The 19,633-nt window shown below is 45.8% G+C and overlaps 1 protein-coding gene across 1 annotated transcript; it reads right to left on the reverse strand.

The window, feature by feature from the left end:
- Nucleotides 1-1,624: 1,624 nt before the first annotated feature.
- Nucleotides 1,625-18,318, reverse strand: LOC125298577 (insulin-like growth factor-binding protein 4). The gene is made up of 4 exons (XM_048249357.1): nt 18,286-18,318; nt 5,397-5,566; nt 4,254-4,379; nt 1,625-2,309 (listed from the first exon to the last, which is right to left on the reverse strand). The coding sequence occupies exons 2-4, from the start codon at nt 5,562-5,564 to the stop codon at nt 2,172-2,174; spliced, it is 432 nt and encodes a 143-aa protein (XP_048105314.1). The 5' UTR covers nt 5,565-5,566; nt 18,286-18,318; the 3' UTR covers nt 1,625-2,171.
- Between the last annotated feature and the right edge of the window lie 1,315 nt (nt 18,319-19,633).

Below are 19,633 nucleotides of genomic sequence, written 5' to 3' on the forward strand. Positions count from 1 at the left end.
TGTTGACTGCGGGGTTTTCCTGTGAGTGTAGTGTAAAAGATGATTGGGGATAGAGTGTCAGGCTTTCTGAAAAGGACCACATCCGCAAGGCTTGGGGAAGCTTCAAACCAGTGCAGAAACAGCATCTGGCATCTGACGTTTTGAAGACATCTGGCTTGCAAAAACGAACGTCAGTCTGACTGTACGACTTTTCATCATTTTTATGGAGGCCCCTGTCTCCAGTCCGGAGGGACATGGGTCATCACCCATCATTCTCATGTTAGACTTTTCTCACTCGTAATTTATTTTGAATGTGGTTCTGTACTGTGTGTTTAAAGTTTTTGTCACAAATGTTGCAAAAGTGCAAGTTTGGAGGCACGCCACAGCTCTCAAGGTTGCCAAGAGACGAGGCCCCTGTTGCAGTCTTCTAAAACGTTGTCTGTTGGGTTCGAAAAAGACCTGGTTCCTGGCACCGAAGAACCCACTGCACTAATAGAGCGACCAGTTTTTGCCAGGATGCCTGCAGAGAGAGAGAGGATGAGAGTGGAAAAATAATGAAAGAAGTAAAAAAAAAAAAAAAACCCCGGCTGCGACGAAACATGAAGAGAAGCGATCAGCATTTCTGCACTTCTGGGGCCAACAGAGGAAACGAGATTATCCTATCAGCACGGCACAGAGTCCCCCAAAGCCCGGTTACCGATGCCAGTATCCTGGACAAATAAAGCTTGAAGTCAAAGCAGTGCAGGAGGGTGGGGGTGGTAGAAGAAGAAGCTGAGAGAAGAGAGGAGGAGAAGTGTGTGTGTGTGTGTTGGTAGGAGAGGAGGACAAGTGTGTGTGTGTGTTGGTAGGAGAGAGAAGAACAAGTGTGTGTGTTGGTAGGAGAGAGGACAAGTGTGTGTATATGTTGGTGGAAGAGAACAAGTGTGTGTGTGTTGGTAGAGGAGAAGTGTGTGTGTTGGCAGAAGAGGAGGAGAGGGGACAAGTGTGTGTAGATATTGGTGGAAGAGGAGGAGAAGTGTGTGTGTGTGTGTGTTGTTAGAAAAGGAGGAGAGAGGAGGAAAAATGTGTGTAGGGGGGGTTGTGGAGTACATGCTGTGATAAAGAACATCTATTCTTGGACTTCTGGGTTGTCAGATGCAGAGTTTCCTCTTTCAAGGTCTTCTTTTACCCCCTTCTACTCCTCCTCTGCCCAGCCTGCCAGGTTGCGAAAAGCTTCCGCTGATCATGAATGGGTAATTTAAAACAGGGAGAGTGCTGTGTGTGTGTGGGGGGGTTACATGCTATGCTTAATTCAGAGGGCACCAACGAGAATTTGTCATAGAAAAACGACTTCAAACCAACAATGAGTAGCGTATGTCAGGCTTATTCCACCTCACAATCCAAGAGTGCAGAGACAGAGATGAATTGTACAGGTGCCATAAATGTTTTGCTAAGCAGACCCCCCGCTGAAATTGTCCCAATAATGGCATAGATCGTCTTTGGGCTTTAATATAGAATGCATTGTGAGAAAATAAATGCATTTATGGAAGTGTTTTGTGTTGAGGTCTCGTTCCACATGATATCAAATCCCTGCTGTGGTTCAGAGATGATGTGATATCCCAGATGTGAACTCAAGATTTGAAATGAAAAGCACCAGAACCTCATGTTCAGAACAGCTTTTAAAGCTATTTATTTGGATCTCTTCCACATAAACCTTAATCTTTTGTTTTCTTTTTTATTTACTTTAAAGCCAGCACATTTGTATAACTTCACTGATATTAAAAGACAGTCAAGTGCTCAAAAGACTTTATAATATATATATATATATATATATATATATATATATATATATATATAGCACAAAGAAAAACAAACACCCATCCACACATACATAAGCTCACAAAACAGTCACAAAAAAATTATAATAAAACAATGATAACATAAGAAGACATCTCTATGTTTTTTTTTTCTTTGTAGCATACTCAAGTACCATTCCTCCTCAAAGTTGGTGGAGTTTTTTTTTTTTTTTCAGGTCAAGTCCTTTCATAGTTACACACGACCTCAGCACTAGTGGGGATGCAGCTGGCCTGAGAGCACATGGTACTGCACATTATTGGTTCAGAGTGAGAGAGAAAGGGAGGGAGGGGTGTCCCTCAAAACATGCCCCTCACTCCCCGAGACCCCTCTCTGGGCCGGCGTGACGCCAGGTGATGTCACTCCCGCACCTGGGCCACCGTGAGCTGGTGGCAGTCGAGGTCGCCGCGCAGCTCCAGGGGCCCGGGCAGCTTCATGCCCGTCTTCTGGTCCACGCACCAGCACTTGCCCCGCTGCCCGTCTCGCGCCGGGTGACACTGCAGCCACAAACAAATCATTGGAGGCGTGCGGTAACACAAACGTGCAACACAAGGCCTGTGCCATATAAAGCTCAGCTCATCAAAGACAAAGCTACTAAATAAGAATTTATTATTTTACATTCTATTTCAATGTCATTCAAGTACACAAGTATAGCACCAGAAATAGAGTGCGATTATAAATTGATACCCTAATGATCTGCAGTATGCAGTATACAATTATGTAAAAGTTATTTAAATATATATATATATATCATTTGATTTCTTTCAGATCTTGCAGAACTGACGTTCTCTTTGATGTGGCGAGACAGGGGTCTTGGAAAATCACTGGGCATGCTTGGTCACTATTGACCAGTGAGTATAGGAAGTTCAGCTAGAAAGCCGCATTGACTTCCATTTGCATGACTCAGCACATTGTGTTTGCCCGACCACTGTGAACCTAAGGGACGTTACCACTAATGAAAAGAAAACTCAGGAAAGTTTCAGGAATCCGTCCTCCAAGGCAGCATACCTAGTTAATTTGACCTCTGGCAAGCACATGCTAGTATTTGTACAAAGCTAATATGGACATTTTTGTGGCTTTTCAAACACAGACAAGAATTTGCTCAGTGAAAAAAAAAAGAAGAAATCAGCAGGATGTATGATGGCCACCACTCTCTCAAATGATAATAAGAGAACAATTCAAGGGTTGAACGTGCAACCATGGTGGAAAACAGCTAAAAAGTAGTTCCCAAAAATGCTTGTGTAGACTGCGCCAGGTCAGAGGTTAAACTTGCACTCCGAACAACAGACCTTGTTCCCAGATTTCGACTTTGCACAATTCTCAGCACAGAAAATGCTTGCACTTCGCTTTTCTTTTACACACGGACACTCTCCGATACACAAATGTGATGGTGCTGCCTGCTATGGGTTGAGGTTATGTATGCTGTTCCAAATCAATATGTGGTCCCTCTGATAGATCAAGATAAAGTTTGAACGTAGAACATTTGTACATGAACATAGCCATTGGTCGATTTTTTTCTTTCATACTTTCTGTGGTTCAAAATGGCAAGATGACATTGGCTGTGTTTGCTGTAGAGTTCGCCAAGGCCTACTACGAAGAATCCTCGTTAAAAAGTAACCCAATGTTATGCTGAGACAAATGTCAACTCAGACTCCAAACACGCAGACGTAAGGACCAACAAACAAAGGATCATTGCACTCTATTGTGCAATAGCGGTTGTCTCTCTCCTCGTCAGCAAGAGTGAGGTCTGAATTTGCGTTCCCTCCTGAACACTACTGACACATGACCGTCACTTTTTCACGTCAGCCTCTCTCTGGCTCATTAGCTGATATAGATATATTTAGAACTCTATTTTTTAAATCTATAAGCACCAAGAGGACTTCTTTGCCATCCAATTTCGTTGTATTCTGTGCAATGACATTAAAGAATTCTATTCTATTCTATTCTATAGCAACATACATCATGTATAAGTTTGTGACCAAATGTATGTTCCAACATTATCATTATTACTTTTTTGTATTTTTTTTTTTATCATTTTTACCTTTTACTCCACTTTTGTTTTTAGTTTGCTAGTGTCAGCTGAAATGTTGAAAGTATCTCTGTAAAGCAAGGCAGTAGGGCTGTGAGCTACTCATCTCACCAGTTTCAAACAATACTTAATGCCTCTTTAAGACTGCATAATGTGTGGGTGTTGTGTCAATTTGATATGATTCGAGACTAGATATGCATATTGTCCAGAACATGTTTTCTTTATCATAAATCCCTCATATAACCCTCATATAAAATTTAATTGACTTGGGTTGGGCTGATCCGTTAATCTTCAGAACAGCAGACTCGCGAGTCCTTTAAACAACCAAAACAACATGCTCTACCACATGAAAACGATCAGGCCTCTGAAGACAAGTCACATTCTAGCATGCCCTGTCTGCGTTCCCCCCTACTTGTTTGGCGTGGAAGTCTCCGTTTTTGTCACAGTTGGGGATGGGGATGGTGTAGAGGTCCTCGTGCGTGCGGGTGTTGGACACGAGCCGGTCCAGGGCTCTCTGGAGCTCGGCGCGGCATGGGGCCTGCAGGGGGTGGACAGGAAAGTCACTCTCAGGAGGGTCCATTACAGCGGCGAGAGGGCAGAAGCACGCACACACACACACTTTTACTCTATCTCTTTCTCTCTCTCACACACACACACACTTTAACTCTCTTTCTCTCTCTCTCTCTCATGCACACACACACACACACATACACTAACATACAGTACACACATTCTCGGACACTGACAAACACACTGCATACTCACACCCATACATTCATTCACACACTCTCACCTATCTCTCACAGCCAAACAAACACACACACACACACACAAACACAAACCTTCACTCTCTCTCTCTACACACACGCACACACACACAGAGGGGGGAAACTCCAGTGAATGAAGCCATGTTGTAAACACACGCAGCCCATGCCAAGCAGTGGGAGTTTGATGGGGTAACCGTTCAGACATTAAGCCATTAGGAGATAATGGAGAGAGAACTATTTGGTTGAACACAAACAGCTGATCTCCCACTGTGTGTGCTAAGCGACATGTTCCACCAGCACCATTCATTTTATGAACCAGTCAATCAACGCAATGTTCTCAGTCGACTTCTAATACACCCCGAACGAACCCCGGCTTTAACTACGCAACTTAACCACACCTCGGCCTGTAATGTAATATACAACGACGACACGTAGCAAACGACTTCCCCATAGTCCTCTTCTCCATGTTGGCCGACATGTTTTGCTATGTAAACCCTGTTTAACAACGCATGGCTACAAGGGCTTGTATTTATTTGCCCAGTAAAATGGCAGGAGCTCAGGGGCCCGTTAACCCATAAAAGTGGGGCCGCGTCTCAAGCCTGTTGTTTGCACAGTGTTTTCCAGCGGCAATTAGGTGATTAATGGGGCCAAAATGTTTGGAGGAGGTCAAGAGGGGTGAAAGGAGTGATGAGGAGAGGAGGAAAGGAAAGGAGAGGAAGGGAGAAGGAGGGGAGAGGAGAGGGGCGAGACGGAGGGATAGAGGGATGGAGAGAGGGTTTAAAACTCACCAGGGCGGCCTTGGGGTCCTCACGGGCGCTGTGGCTCCTCTGATTGGTGGACTTGCCTGGGTGGCGGGCCAGAGTCTTCTGGATGCAGCGCTTGTCCTGGGGGCTGCAGCGGATGTTGCTGTTGTTGGGATGGTCAGGGATGACGCTCTCTTCCCCCGACCTCTCCATGGCTGAAGACACACGGGGAGGGATGTGGGTTTGGAGAGGACATGAAGGAACAAGGTCAGTACCCGAGAAGGGGCATCTGAGCTAGGGGGAGTGACCACATGGGGTGCAATCCAAAAGACGTGCATCACTCCACATGCAACACCAATCGAGCACTACTGACATACAATGGTGTCAAATGTGTCTCTAGTGTTTTTCGTGGATATTGTTATAAAATTGTTAATTTTTTTTACATGTTAATTTGTTTAACTCTGAGGAATTTAGCTTCCTCTGGCTTCCATTAGGAGTCACCACTGCAAGTGAGGGCATTTCAGCCGAAGACATGAAGAGATGGGCAGCCCTCGGGCAGAGAGCTTCGGTTGAATAGGGAAAAAAATATATTTCACAGGTGCCCTCATTTTAGGGAGAGAAAAACGAGCGGCCTATAAAAAGAGCCGGCTGTAAGTGGCACCAGGGGAATTGTCTGCAATTTCCCCAATCTGGAGCCAAACCACCATCACAACCACGGTCGCTCTCGGCTAAGACCGCATTTGGCGCGACCGCTTTTTTTTTTATTATGGTGATCCCCATCCAAATTGTTGTGGTGCAGGACATTCGGTCAGAGGCATGGCCGTTCCTGACCAATTGCTTCAGCTGCTGACGACTTACAACAGCTCTTTCACTTCCTCCAGGGCTTGTTAAAGAGCAGTCTGCCAGTCTCAATCCCACCCACACCACCAGCACTACCCACCGCCACCACTACCCACCACCCACCACCTCCACCTTCCATGAGCTCTTTTCACCTTGTACACACACACTCGCACATACACACACACACACACACCTACACCCACGCATGCACACTCGCACACACACTAACACACACACACACACACACACACGAACACACACACGCACACACACACATGTGCACACACACACATACACACACACACACACACACACACAGAGACCTCCACCACTACCAGCCCTTGGGCAGCTGCATCCTGAGGAAACATTCTTCGCTCTCTAAAGGAAATGGTCTCAGTGGAGGTCGTGGTGGAGGCACTACGGCAGCAAGCAAGGTGGTGGGCAAACCAGCGAACGGGGGGTGGTGGCTAAAGGGGAAGACCACTGCTGTGTGTGTCCAGTCCTCAAAGCAGACCTCCTGGAGGCATCTTGGGAGGGAGGGGGGGGAGCAAAGGGGTAGGGGGGAAAAAACACTGTTTTTCTCCTGCTGCTCCCCTGTACTACTGGGTTTGACTCATTTGGGTTACGTTAAAAGTGGGCAGCAGAGTGGCGCCAGACGGAAAACACCACACAGAACCCCCACCCCCACCCCCGACACACACACACACACACACTTCCCACAACCCACCCCCTACCGCTTCTGCTGCATGACTTTCTCTTTCCAAATTGGCATAAATGCTTTGCCCATGCCCTGGCCTCAGAGTCGAGAGCAAGAGGTGCCCGTTGATGCTGGCACTTTTTTTTCCGCTGGCATGCCAAAGGGCACATTTGGGAAATGTTGCGTGTTCAGCTGATAAGTAGCCCAGAAGCTGAAACTGCCCACACAACAGCCACCTCTCACGAGCCTGACTGCACCAGTTCAGCCAAAGACCAGCTTGCACCAAAGACAAAAGACAAAGCTTCAAAACTCCAGTCAAAAGGTACTTAGCTTGATGTCCATGTACATTCCATGAGTCATCACAAGTGGAGATATCTCAGGACATCCCCACTCGGGCATTTTACAGTTAGTAATCACTCTGAATTTTGCATTTTCTTCAAAACTGTGCTACCAGTCAAAAGGTACTTGTATCCATGTGTACCATTGACCTGTTTTGTCATAGCAAGTGGCACCACTGTGATTGTGTTATGTCACACAAGTCAGAAACAATAAATATATAATTTGGTGGTTGGATATGACTTCATTTTGATGTTGGAAGTTGTCACTGTTGGGAGACAGTAGCACTTGTTGAGGAAACAAGTTGTACAGTGACAACGAATGTCACATTCCGGTCAGAGACGTTACAGGATTCGGTCAGTAAACTTTGTGAACTTGAATTTGATTGCGCACGTCTAACTCATAACCCCCGTTTAGAAGAATGACTTGTTGCTTTGGGTTTTGCAACTGGAGAACTCTTTATATTTTAAAATCTTCCAAAGTACATGTTATTAACTTGAACATTTCATTTGCCTTGATGGATAACCTTAGCTGTGGGTTTGGACAACAATGGCAGAGGAAGTGCATTTTACGTAAGTTTTCTTTATTTGCTTCTTCTGAAACATTATGGCCTACAATTACTCCATGCATCACTCAATCTGTTCAATCAAGTGGTACAATACGTCATGGCCTTGGCCGTGTGCTGTTCCACTGCGCTCTTTAAGCAGCATGTTTAATTGTAGCATTCAGCAGTGGACATTTTTAATTATGGCGACCTTAAGTCCTTATTTTGGAAGCTGGAGCTGTCATTTTGTAGCACTGCTTTTTGACGGAGAGCACCGTTTTTTTTCCGCCCCAGGCCAGGGAGTTTCCCCTTCCTGAAAAGGTTCACAGACGTGCCTTTCGTTCATAAACTCTTCTTGTTTGCACTTTTAGGGGATTTCTGCAGGCCCGCCTCTCTCTCTCTCTCTCTCTCTCTCTCTAAACACCACTTGCTTTCGAGTATCAGCTGCCATTTATTTTTCCTGAAAGAAGCAGGAATTCTCTTAGACAGACTCCCGGCTGACTCCTGTTTTTTTTTTTTTTTTTACGGTTTCACAATTTCATGGCTTTTCCTCAGCACTCTGTCGTTGATCTTTTGCCGAGGTGATTTCAAAGTGTGTCGAGGGGGTGGAGGGTGATGGTGGTGGTGGTGGGGGGGGGGGCTTGCCGTGTCCTTTTTCGGGCAGCCTTGTGGTCCTGTCCCATGGGAGGAAGTGCTGCCACTGCTCCGGTTTTTACGGGGAGGTTTTTTGGGATGCCACCGGGTCTCACTGAACAGACCCCTTCGGTTGCAAAGCCACAGTCTCTGGGCAAAGGCTCGGCAAATAAAGTGTGCCACATCTTAAGGACGAGCGTCAGCCAGCCAGAGCAAAAGGGACATAACAGGGGCTGTAATTGGGGAAAACACCGCTTTCAGTTCATCCAACTTGGATGTTTTGGGGTCAAGGATGTTTAGGCTACACAGTCTGAATGGGTCCATGTCCAAAAATCAATTCAAAAGAATTCGCTGGAGAAACATGACTCTATCTGGAGACCCATTTCTGTAAAACATTCTAAGACATCACACGTGTGCACAGTCGTGTCCTCAGACGTGTGCACGGTTAGAGTTCGGGAGCAGGGAGCAGCGCTCTGGACCGCATGTCCGACTGAGCCAAGCGGCCGATGGCATAAATGACAAGGCGCTGTTGTGCACTAAACTGCGACTGGCCACAAAACAGACGGTCTGTCGTATAACTTTATGTCTCGCACAAGGCCACAAAGTGCATAATTATAAATGCTAGGCTTCTTTAACCGATATGCCTGGGTGTCGCTGAGACATTTTTCATTTGGCCTTGAATATTTGTCCTGTTGCGACAAAAAAAAGTGACTGCCTTTACAAAGAGTTGAGAACATTCGGAGCCAAGCCAAATGTTTACGGGATAAGTTTCATGCCGCCTTCATGATATGTCGAATATTTGGAAAGCCTGACCTACGACTGAGGAAAAATGACTTGAATGCAAAGTCAGCTCGGATTATATGGAGACTCGTGAGGAACTCTTGTGCCTCGAGGTACCCCACTTGACGTCACAATCATGCACTCCAACCACGGCTGCCTCCCTTGCAACAACACAACAGGAGGCGAACCTCACACTCATTAGAAATGGGTGTTGCTGAGACACCACTCTCCATTGTCCAGGGACCTGTGGTGGTGTTGAGGAGCAACCAGGGTCTGATATTTCTAGTCCTCAATCCGTGTTTGCAGATCACACATGACATCATGTTGACACATGAACCCTAACCCTAATTCTAACCCTAACCCTAACTTGTTATGACAAAAACCGAATGGCACTTAATGAGAAAAGCGTTATGTCATAAACATTTATGACTTGTTTATAATGTTTATGACACGTTCATGACAGTGTCATGTCACTCTTATGTAGATACCTTCAGTAATGTGTAACCCTATATTTTGGTGGTGTCTTGTATTGATCACTGTTTATATGGATCACATATCAATTTTATCACACTGTGAGCTAGCCTGGCGGGGCCATCCTATATCATTGAGATGTATAGTCTGGCATCGAACCATTCACCTCGCTTAATCCAAGGGGCGGGCAGAGAATTGTCTTTCAAACTGCCTAGGCATGCAATAGGCCAGCGCTTCACGACCATATCCATTATCCGATTCGGCAAAAGCGGCAAATACATCCTTCTTCGAAAGTAATGACTTAAGTGCATTGTGTTGCTCAACTTTCAAAGAAAAGCACAAGTCCAACTCCTCCAAAGTTGACGCCAACGCCAATTCAAACAACCCGCTTCTTAGTTAATGCCATAGCCACCTTCCTTGTTGTTCACAGTCGCTTGGGACTGTCGTTATCCTGTTTAGCCCGCCTTAAGACTCTCTAACAAAATAGAGCGCTGTGATTGGAGAACATCCACGGTGCTAAGCCAATAGAAATCCCTATGGTTCGATACTAGACGTACAGGCTGAGCAAATTAATTTGCCGCCGCTAGGGTGCGTCTAGATTTCTAGGCTAACTGTGAGCATGATTGACAGCGTCAGCGTCTTGAAGCCAAAGAAAACACAGCTTTGTTACAATATGCAAATGAAAGCCAAACAATCAGGTATCTGACTCTGACTTGCTCGAATCACCAAAAATGTACCAACAATGCAACAACAAGCTGATTAATACGTTGATTAGAATCTGCTGTGATCTTGTTACTGGTTACAGAAGCGGGTTTGCCAAATGTGTGTACACTAAGTAATGTTTGGAAACAGGAAACCTATTAATGGGAGGCTAAATTAGCTAAAAGGCTAAAAGGAGACACTCCTCAGTATATAAGGCATATTCACCATCTTTCCTTTTAGTATGAAAGATGGCTCATTATTGTATAGGCCAATCCAGTCTTTTTTCTGTTTTAGGGTCAATTTAACATTCCAAGCTAGTTTCTTTACAAAACATCAGACAACATTCATGTAATGCTGTCTTTACAGCTCTGAAATCATCAAACTCTTTATAGCAATGACATAATTAAAAGATCTTATGACAGTTTATAGTGCTATAATTATACATTTAAATAGGATTATTGCCCTAATGAACATACTGTACCCTATATCATTATAAATAAATAAAATTAATACATTTTAGCAAAGCAGCCTTCATTGCAAAGAATATGAAATGAGTAGCAAAGTCCTCATCCGTTTACACACTACAACATTTCACTGAAGCCTGGTAGTCCAAAATAGCCGGCAGGAATATGCAATGTGTACAAATATGAATAATCCATGACATATCAAGCATAGTTTCAAGGCAGGGGCATTGGGTTTGTGTGGTCCATTTAAAGGTAGAGTCAGCGATTCTGGTGAAAGGTTGATATGTGAGCTCAATGGCCAATCAAATTGCACCATTCCCTTCTGTGCTCCTGAAGCAATGTGTTGATTGGGTGGAATTGTTTATGCCATGTGTTGATTGGTTGGATGTGTTTTACGATTTGGCCCCAGACACTGTGTTTATTTCCCATTTGCTGAGCCAGGACTGTCCATGACCACAGTACTGACAAAGGACAGAAAAGACCACCAGGACTGAGTGGAGTTTCGAATTTGACCAAAGTGTATAGAATAATATGTAAAAGGTATAGAATCTTTTCATCTTCATCAAGCATATAGAATACTTAAAAAATCACCCTACAAGTCTAATTAGATGGTGAGAGAGAAAAGGGGAGATGGGAAACTGATCAAGGTCTACCTTGAGGAAAACAGGGAAGTCAGAAAAAAAGCGGACATGTTTTGTGACCTCACTGTTGTCCTAAAACCCTCTCAGACCTTATTTTCAGGGCCCCTTTTTTTCTGTGATTTATTTTGTTCTGTTTTGTTGTTTTTTTTTTTTTTTTTTTTTTTCGAAGGGTCCAGGCTCATTTATGGCGCCCGCCGTTCAAAGCTTGTCCAGCCCGCGCCACATGGGTCCCATGCTGTCTTGGGGAGTGGTAATAACTTAATCGTATTTACCACCGCCACAACTCCAGCTGTAAAAATGGGAGGCCTGCCCAAGACAAGCAAACAACAGAACAGCTCCGGAAAAGGGCCAGCAACAAGACGCTTTCTCCAGTGATTGCTCCCTCCTCTCTCGTCGAAGAGGGGAAATTGTTTTTTTTTTAGAAGGAGATGGATTGGGCCCAGATGAATCACCTTTTTCCCTCACAATGAACTATGAGTCCCATTACTTACTCTCTCTCTCTCTCTCTCTATCTCTCTCTCTCTCTCTCTCTCTCTCTTTCTCTCTCTCTCTCCTTCTCTTGTCTTCTCCTACACACTCCTTTCACTAGAAGGTCACTTGTCCTCACCATGGGTTCAACCCTGTTGGGACTACTCGTCCCAACATGCCTTCAGTGTTTGGCGGAATGCCTTTGTGTTTTGTTTTTGTTTATTAATCCCCTCACACAGCTCCCCGTAGAGTGGGTCCTGTCTGAAGGGAAATACAACTTTTGATGCAGTGCTGGTAGCCAGTGTTGTAGTACTCAAGTCCAGGACTCGGACTCGAGTCCGAGTCATGAGCTAAATTTAGAGACTCGTGACTTGACTTGGACTTGAGCACTGAATGACTCGAACTTGGACTCTGACTCGTACATTAAAACCATGCAGAATTGTAATATGTCATTAGAATATTATTTGGTATAGGATTTTAATATCTAAATTACTAAATTAATATCTAAAAACTGCTTCATGTCTTACATCACACATCACGCCATGTTCCTACAATAACAGACGTTAACTTTAATGACGCCAAATCCCTGGAAACATGAATGCCCCGAAGGTTGTCAGTTTTTCATTTGATAGTGACTCGACTCGGACTTGACTTGGATGAGTAGTGGACTCGACTCGGACTTGACTTGGAATTTTTTTTTAATGACTTGGACTTGACTCGGACTTGAACACTGGAGACTCGAACCTGGACTCGGACTCGAGGCATAGTGACTTGACTACAACACAGCTGGTAGCCAATCAAAACGCACCTATGAAATGAAGTGCAATAGCTCGCAGCTTTTGTCTGCCTTTGATGTGCTTTCGTCTTATCAGAGTTTTCAGCAAGCCCCATTGTCAGCTCCAAGAACTGTGGATAAGTTTGCTGTTATTTACATAAATTACCATCCAATCCTAGCAACCGACCTCCCCCTTACACAAACACACACACACACGCACGCATAAATACATTTCCAATTCGTTAGATGAAATCAACAAAATGACCTCGAACTGGATCACGGAAAGATTAGGAAGTGAGGCTGAGGGGGGTTGTGGTCAGCAGTTTTGGCACGACAAGCAAACACACTTCTGGAGACATCTGAAGTTCGCATGAAACAAACGGCGCACACATGCACGCGCACGCACACACGCACGCACGCACACATGCATGCACGCATGCACACTCACTCACTCACACACAAACACGCGCACACACACACTCACTCACACACACGCACGTAAGCGGGCAGGCACGCACGCACGCACACACACTCACACACACTCTCACTCACGCACACACACTCACTCACACCCACACTCACGCACCTTCAGCCAGAGGCCAGGAAAGATTGCCCTTTATCTGTGTACAGTATCTCCCATTACCTAGACGTCTGTTTCTCCTTCATACCACGGGCTACTGCATGGCTACAGACAGTCTACACTCGACAAAATCTGTCTACTTGTTTGTTCTTTTGTATTATCTTTCCTACTTTCTGTTTATTGTCCTCCCCCCCCTTCATTCTACCATCTCTATTTATAACCGTGCTGTGCCCTGTTGCTAGGACTGAGATGGGACTTGAACCTGAAAGTGACTGAAAGAGAGTGGTCTCCTCAGTTTAATAATGAATAAAGCCAGCGAGTGCACAAAAGAAACCCCATTTGTGTCTTTCTCTGTTTTCAGCGTCCTCTCTCACTCACTCTTTCTATCTTTCTCTCTCACTCACTCTTTCTATCTTTCGATCTCACTTGCTCTGGTCCTAGCTCTCATAAACTCACACTTGAATGTTGATAGCAGACATCAAATCAGGATCAGACACAAATCTTCTGTTGTGTTTTGTTTTGTTCTGAGGCGATCTGAGGATGGGGGTGGGGGTGTTGTATTGTGTTGCGTTGTATATGTTCAGTCCAATCAGCCCACTACACAAATCTCCCCACTGTGTTCTGCTAGTGTTACAGTAACGTTGCCAGGACGCTGTCAGCAGAGCCCTGCTCGGCCAGGCCATTTCGGAGCTTTCGTCGATTGGATGCAGACGTGGGTCTGGGTGAAGAGAGGTAAGATGGATTGGCAATCGGGTGGGCCGGGTGGGGTGGTGGGGGTGGTACCCCAAGTTGGATCAGTTAGAGTCTCTGATACTGAGAAAACCCTCGGCATTTCGAGGAATTGTTGGGAAAGACACATCCAGAGCTGCCAAAAGGCACCACCCTAACTGAACCCAACCCTCCCCTAAGCCCCACTACCACCACCACCAGCACTCCACCCAGCCCCTCCAATACCCCCAACTTTCCACCTCCACCCACGTCACTCTTTTTATCTTTCTTCCATCTCCCTCTCACTCTCTTTTTCCCTCCCTCCCTCCCTCTCTCGCTCTCTCGCTCTAAACAACTTTTTCCCCCCATTTCTCTGATTCCAGTTAGTCACGCCATGCGCCGGGGCTAACCTAGCTTGGCCTCGCGGCGGGCTCGCCGCACGCACCACGCTGCACGCAGCACCAGCGGCACGCCGCGATCGGAGGCGGCACTGCTGGCCTCTCATGCCTGAGCTCTGGCAGCAGGCGCAACGATGAGCTCACTGGACGAAAGCTGGCAGGCTCACGCTCCCCCTCCGAAATAAAAAAAGGGGGGGGGGGGGGGGAGTGTATCTTGGGCTCAAGGAAACAGCTGCACCCGTTGGGAAGCGCCATCCATCTGAGTCGCGGAGCGAAAATGTCAGTCGAGGGAATCGGGACAGGCTGACGGAGCAGCACGGAGTCAATGCGGACGGCGTTTGGGGAGTGGGATAATCAAAGTGATTTATTTGGTTAACATTTACATTAACGTTTGGGTTGTTTGCCGGACACTCTCCCTACAGAGTTACTGACAAGTAAGATAAATGTTCGCAATCACGACTAGCTGACCAGGAGGAAAAAAAAAACATTTGCCATGAAAAAAACATTTGCTTTTTTTGTCCACCCCAAGAAAACACATTATGAATATATGAATATATTATTATCTTGCTGGGTTTTTTTTTTGCTATTGTTTTTGATAAACAAACGTCAACGTTGTCTACTTTACTTACAGAGTGAATTGAAGACAGGGAGACAAAGAGAGAGAGAGAGAGAGAGCACATGGACCTTGAGCTCTCCATCTCAGGCTCTCAGTGTTTAATGCGTAGTGCGGGCCGAGCTAACCTGTGTCAAAGCCGCCCTCTCTAGAGGGCAGTGCACACAGGGATGGACACCAGAGTGAAACCATATGTTCCTCAGACAGCTGCAATGGAGAGACAAATAAAACACAGGAGCGAGGGAGCGAGAGAGAGAGAGAGAGAGAGAGAGAGAGCGAGAGATGCAGAGTAAGTTAGAGAGTGAAACAAAGAGAGAAAGGGAATGACTGAGAGTGTGTGTGTGAGCGAGAGAAAGAGAGAGGGAGAGAGAGACATGATAAAGATGTATAAAAATTAATAAAAACGCCAGAGAGAGATGATAATGCTCGATGAAAACCATAGCAAACGTCTGTACAGGAGAGAAATCGGAGAAGAAAGAGGCGAAGCTGGGTCCACATACATGCTGTGAATTGGCCCTTGACAGGAACGAGGGAAAGAGCGAGAGAGGGAGGGAAAAAAAGAGAGAGAAAGTGACATGTTCATTAGGGAGCACCGGACAGACACAAAAGTGTTGGGGAGAGGTTGACAACTCTTTCTCTCTTCCCCTCTCTATCTTTCCCTCTCTCTTTCCCCCCCTCTTTCTCTCTCCCAACCTCTCCCCCTCTCTCTCTCTCTCTCTCTCTCTCTCTCTGTGCAGGCTATATAGACTGGACACAATGAAAACCAGGCAGCAGCTTCCTTCAAAGAGCGGTCGCGATTAAACCCATCGAGAAGAGCGTGAAAGAGAGAGAGAGTGTCGGCAGTCTTGGCAGTGAAAGCGATGATGGGATGAAGCGATTATGGGATGGGAATCTCCAAGCATAGACGAGCAGCAAGATATGAGGGGGTGTTTCAGGGTCCACAGAAACCCACTGAGAAAAAAGCCGTACATCAGCTGTAATTCAGCCAGGTGGGAATTTCAATTCCCCTCCACAGAATCATGCTGATTTTGAGAGAAAAAAAAAGTTGGCTAATCCAACTGAAATGGGCAATGCATGAGTCACAGAGAGAAAATGTCAGTCAAGGGAATGGGGGATATATATATATATATATATATATATATATATATATATATATATATATATATATATATATATATATATATATACAAGCATACATCAATAGGATGAAACATATATAATGTGCATGTATGCATCATATGCATACACAGACGAGAGATTGATTGATTGATTGATTGATTGATTAGTCAAATGATTGATTGATTGATTAATTGAATGGTTGATTGATTAAGTGTGTCTGTGAGAGGTGTCATGTCCCAGTGTGTGGAGACATGCCTCAACAACCTGCAACAACACATACACCGCCAACCACGCACACCATGACACAGCACTTCTTCTGCCTGCACACACACACACACACACACACACACACACACACACACACACACATTTGCATTCAAGTATACATACTGTACATTTGCATTCAAGTATACATACTGTACACCCAAGCACACATATGCACACAAAGTCTCAGATTCATTCACACCCTCATACACACTCATCTCATCTCTCTCTCTCTCTCCCTCCCTCTTGATCTCACTTCTCCTTCTCTCTCTCTCTCTCTTCTCTCTCTCTCTTCTCTCTCTCTCTCTGTGCAGGCTATATAGACTGGACACAATGAAACCGCAGGCAGCAGCTTCCTTCAAAAGAGCCGGTGCGATTAAACCCTTCGAGAGAGAACGTGAAAGAGAGAGAGAGAGAGTGTCGGCAGTGCGGCGCGAGACGAAACGATGATGGGATGAAACGATTATGGGATGGGAATCTCAACGCCGACGAGCAGCAAGATATGAGGGGTGTTTCAGAGGTCCACAGAAACCCCACTGAGAAAAAGCCGTACATCAGCTGTAATTCAGCCAGTGGGAATTTCAATTCCACTCCACAGAATCATGCTGATTTTGAGAGAAAAAAAAGTTGGCTAATCCAACTGAAATGGGCAATGCATGAGTCACAGAGAGAAAATGTCAGTCAAGGGAATCGATATATATATATATATATATATATATATATATATATATATATATATATATATATATATATATATATATATATACAAGCATACATCAATAGGATGAGAAACATATATAATGTGCATGTATGCATCATATGCATACACAGGCGAGAGATTGATTGATTGATTAGTCAAATGATTGATTGATTGATTAGTCAAATGATTGATTGATTGATTAATTGAATGGTTGATTGATTAAGTGTGTCTGTGAGAGGTGTCATGTCCCAGTGTGTGGAGACATGCCTCAACAACCTGCAACAACACATACACCGCCAACCACGCACACCATGACACAGCACTTCTTCTGCCTGCACACACACACACACGCACGCACGCACGCACACACACACACACACACACACACACACACACACACACCTCTCTCTTCAGTGTGCACTCAGGTGATGGCATGAATGCACCATAGAAACATATACACAAACATACACACACATTCCCACAAGCACATCATTTATGAGTGAGCCATGCTGTCACTTGTTATGAAGTATGCGTATGAAGGAGTCAATCTCCAAAAATAGATCTTAACTCTTTCATGACTGTTCTCATCACTGTCTATTATAGTTTATGGCTTTTGAACAGGTTCATAAACAAAAATAATCATGAAAAAATATGGCCCATCTGTGCAAAATTTCTCAGGTTCAATACAGTACTTCAGTACAATACCGTACACTATCTTCAAAAGTACAGGCTGCAAGGTTACTGCAATGTTACTGCAACGTTACTGCTCCCCTAACAGTGGCATATGTTCCACATGTGTTGTACAGTCAGCTTTGTGCTATAGAAGTGGTCACATTACATATAGTGTGAAACATGCACTTAATTACGTTTCGGAGACTGTGTGAGAGCATGTCATGCATGTCATATGAGAGTGTGTGTCTGCATTTGATTTGTAGTATTTTATGTATTTATAGCATTTATTGACCAGTGTGTATAGATTAATGTGTGAACCGTATGGATGTGTTTGTGTGTGACTGTGTCTGGTCCATGAGTATGGCTCTTGACTGTATGCTGTATAACTTGAGTGCATATAGGTGTATATGTGTGAGTGTACATGTGAGCGTGTTTGTGTGTATGTCTGTGTGTGTATGTATGTCTGTGTGTATGCATGTGTGTGTGTGTGTGTGTGTGTGTGTGATGAGATGCGATGTGTGTCGCTCACCTGCGCTGCGCTCCTCCACCTCGCGTTAGATCGATGCGCCATGCCCTGTCCGATGCATGGCGTGGAAGCCCGGTCGGCCGGCCCGGCCCGGGGTAGCAGGCCCGTGCCCAAGCGCTGGCGGTGTGTAGGCGCCGCCCAGGGGCCGCGGCGACAGCGGCGCCGCGTCAGCAACGCAGCCCGCCTCGCGCACCGTCTCGGCGCAGCCCTCGGGCTGACGGCAGCTGGCCAGGCAGCTCCCTCCGAACTGCAGGCGGCGGATGGCGCTGGCCTCCCGGCGGCAACGCGGCGGCGTCCACCGGCTTGACAGGGCCAGCGCCGCCAGCCTGAGGCTGCCAGGCGGACGCCCAGCGGGGTGACCGGTGCACACCGTGGCGTTGCATGGCAACTCGCTGCTCTCCTCTCTCCGAATCAACCATGCGTTCTCTTTTCTCTCTCTCTTCTCTCTTTCACTCTCTAGTTGTAGACAGCTGGCTTTAACTCTGTCTATCACAAAGGTGCCTAGATTTCTCTCTCTCTCTCTCTCTCTCTCTCTCTCTCTCTTCTCTCTTTCTCTGGTTGGACAGCTGGCCCCAACTCTGTCTATCACAAGGGATGCCTGGATTTCTCTCTCTCTCTCTCTCTCTCTCTCTCTCTCTCTCTTTCTCACGTTCACTGTTTCTCTCTCTCTCTTTTTCCTTTTTTTCCTTTCAACCTATTTCTCGGCTTATCTCTCTCTCTCTCTCTCCACGTCTTTTCCCTGCTGCTCACCTGAGAAGCTCTTCCCCTTCTCCTGTCCTTGCTCTCCTTCTTTTTTGTCCTCCTTTCTTCTCTCTTTTCTTCTCTCTCTATCTCTCTTGCTCCCTCACTCCTCTGCTCTGGTCTCTGCTCTGGCTCGTCTCTGTGGCATACCTCTCTGAGCTCCTGCCAAATCCACTCACCTTACCCTCTTTTCTCTCTCTCTCTCTCTCTCTCTCTCTTACACACACTCCCTTTCTCTTCCCCTTTCTCTCTTTCTCTTTCTTTTTCCAAGGTCGGTACCTTTTCACAGTTTCTTCCTCCCACCCCCTTTGCCAAAAGAACTCTCTCCCTCTCTCTCTCTCTCTCTCTCTCTCTCTCTCTCTCTCTCTGTCTGTCTTCCCCTCCTCTATCAGCGGAGGGGGGAAAAATAGTCGGTCCGGCGGCGGCAGCAGTAGTTTCCCCCTCGGAGCGTGTGCAGTGTGTCTGTCTCTCCCCTCCTGCAGGTTCTCTCGTGGAGATACGCGCGTGTGCGTCGGCAACCGCTCTCAGTTGGCACAGGTTGGCGCACAGAAATGCCGGGCATGGGTGATGTCCTCGGGTGGAAGCAGGGGTGGGGGGTGCAAATTGGGGA

The sequence above is a fragment of the Alosa alosa genome, chromosome 7 (genome assembly GCF_017589495.1).
Source record: "Alosa alosa isolate M-15738 ecotype Scorff River chromosome 7, AALO_Geno_1.1, whole genome shotgun sequence".
Lineage (NCBI taxonomy): Eukaryota > Metazoa > Chordata > Actinopteri > Clupeiformes > Clupeidae > Alosa > Alosa alosa.

Coding starts and splice junctions, on each gene's coding strand:
- LOC125298577 (XM_048249357.1), bottom strand. CDS start 5,564: ATGGAGAGGTCGGGGGAAGAGAGCGTCATCCCTGACCATCCCAACAAC. Junction 4,380..5,396: donor AGGACCCCAAGGCCGCCCTG/GTGAGTTTTAAA, acceptor CACCCCCTGCAG/GCCCCATGCCGCGCCGAGCT. Junction 2,310..4,253: donor GAGACTTCCACGCCAAACAA/GTAGGGGGGAAC, acceptor TTGTGGCTGCAG/TGTCACCCGGCGCGAGACGG.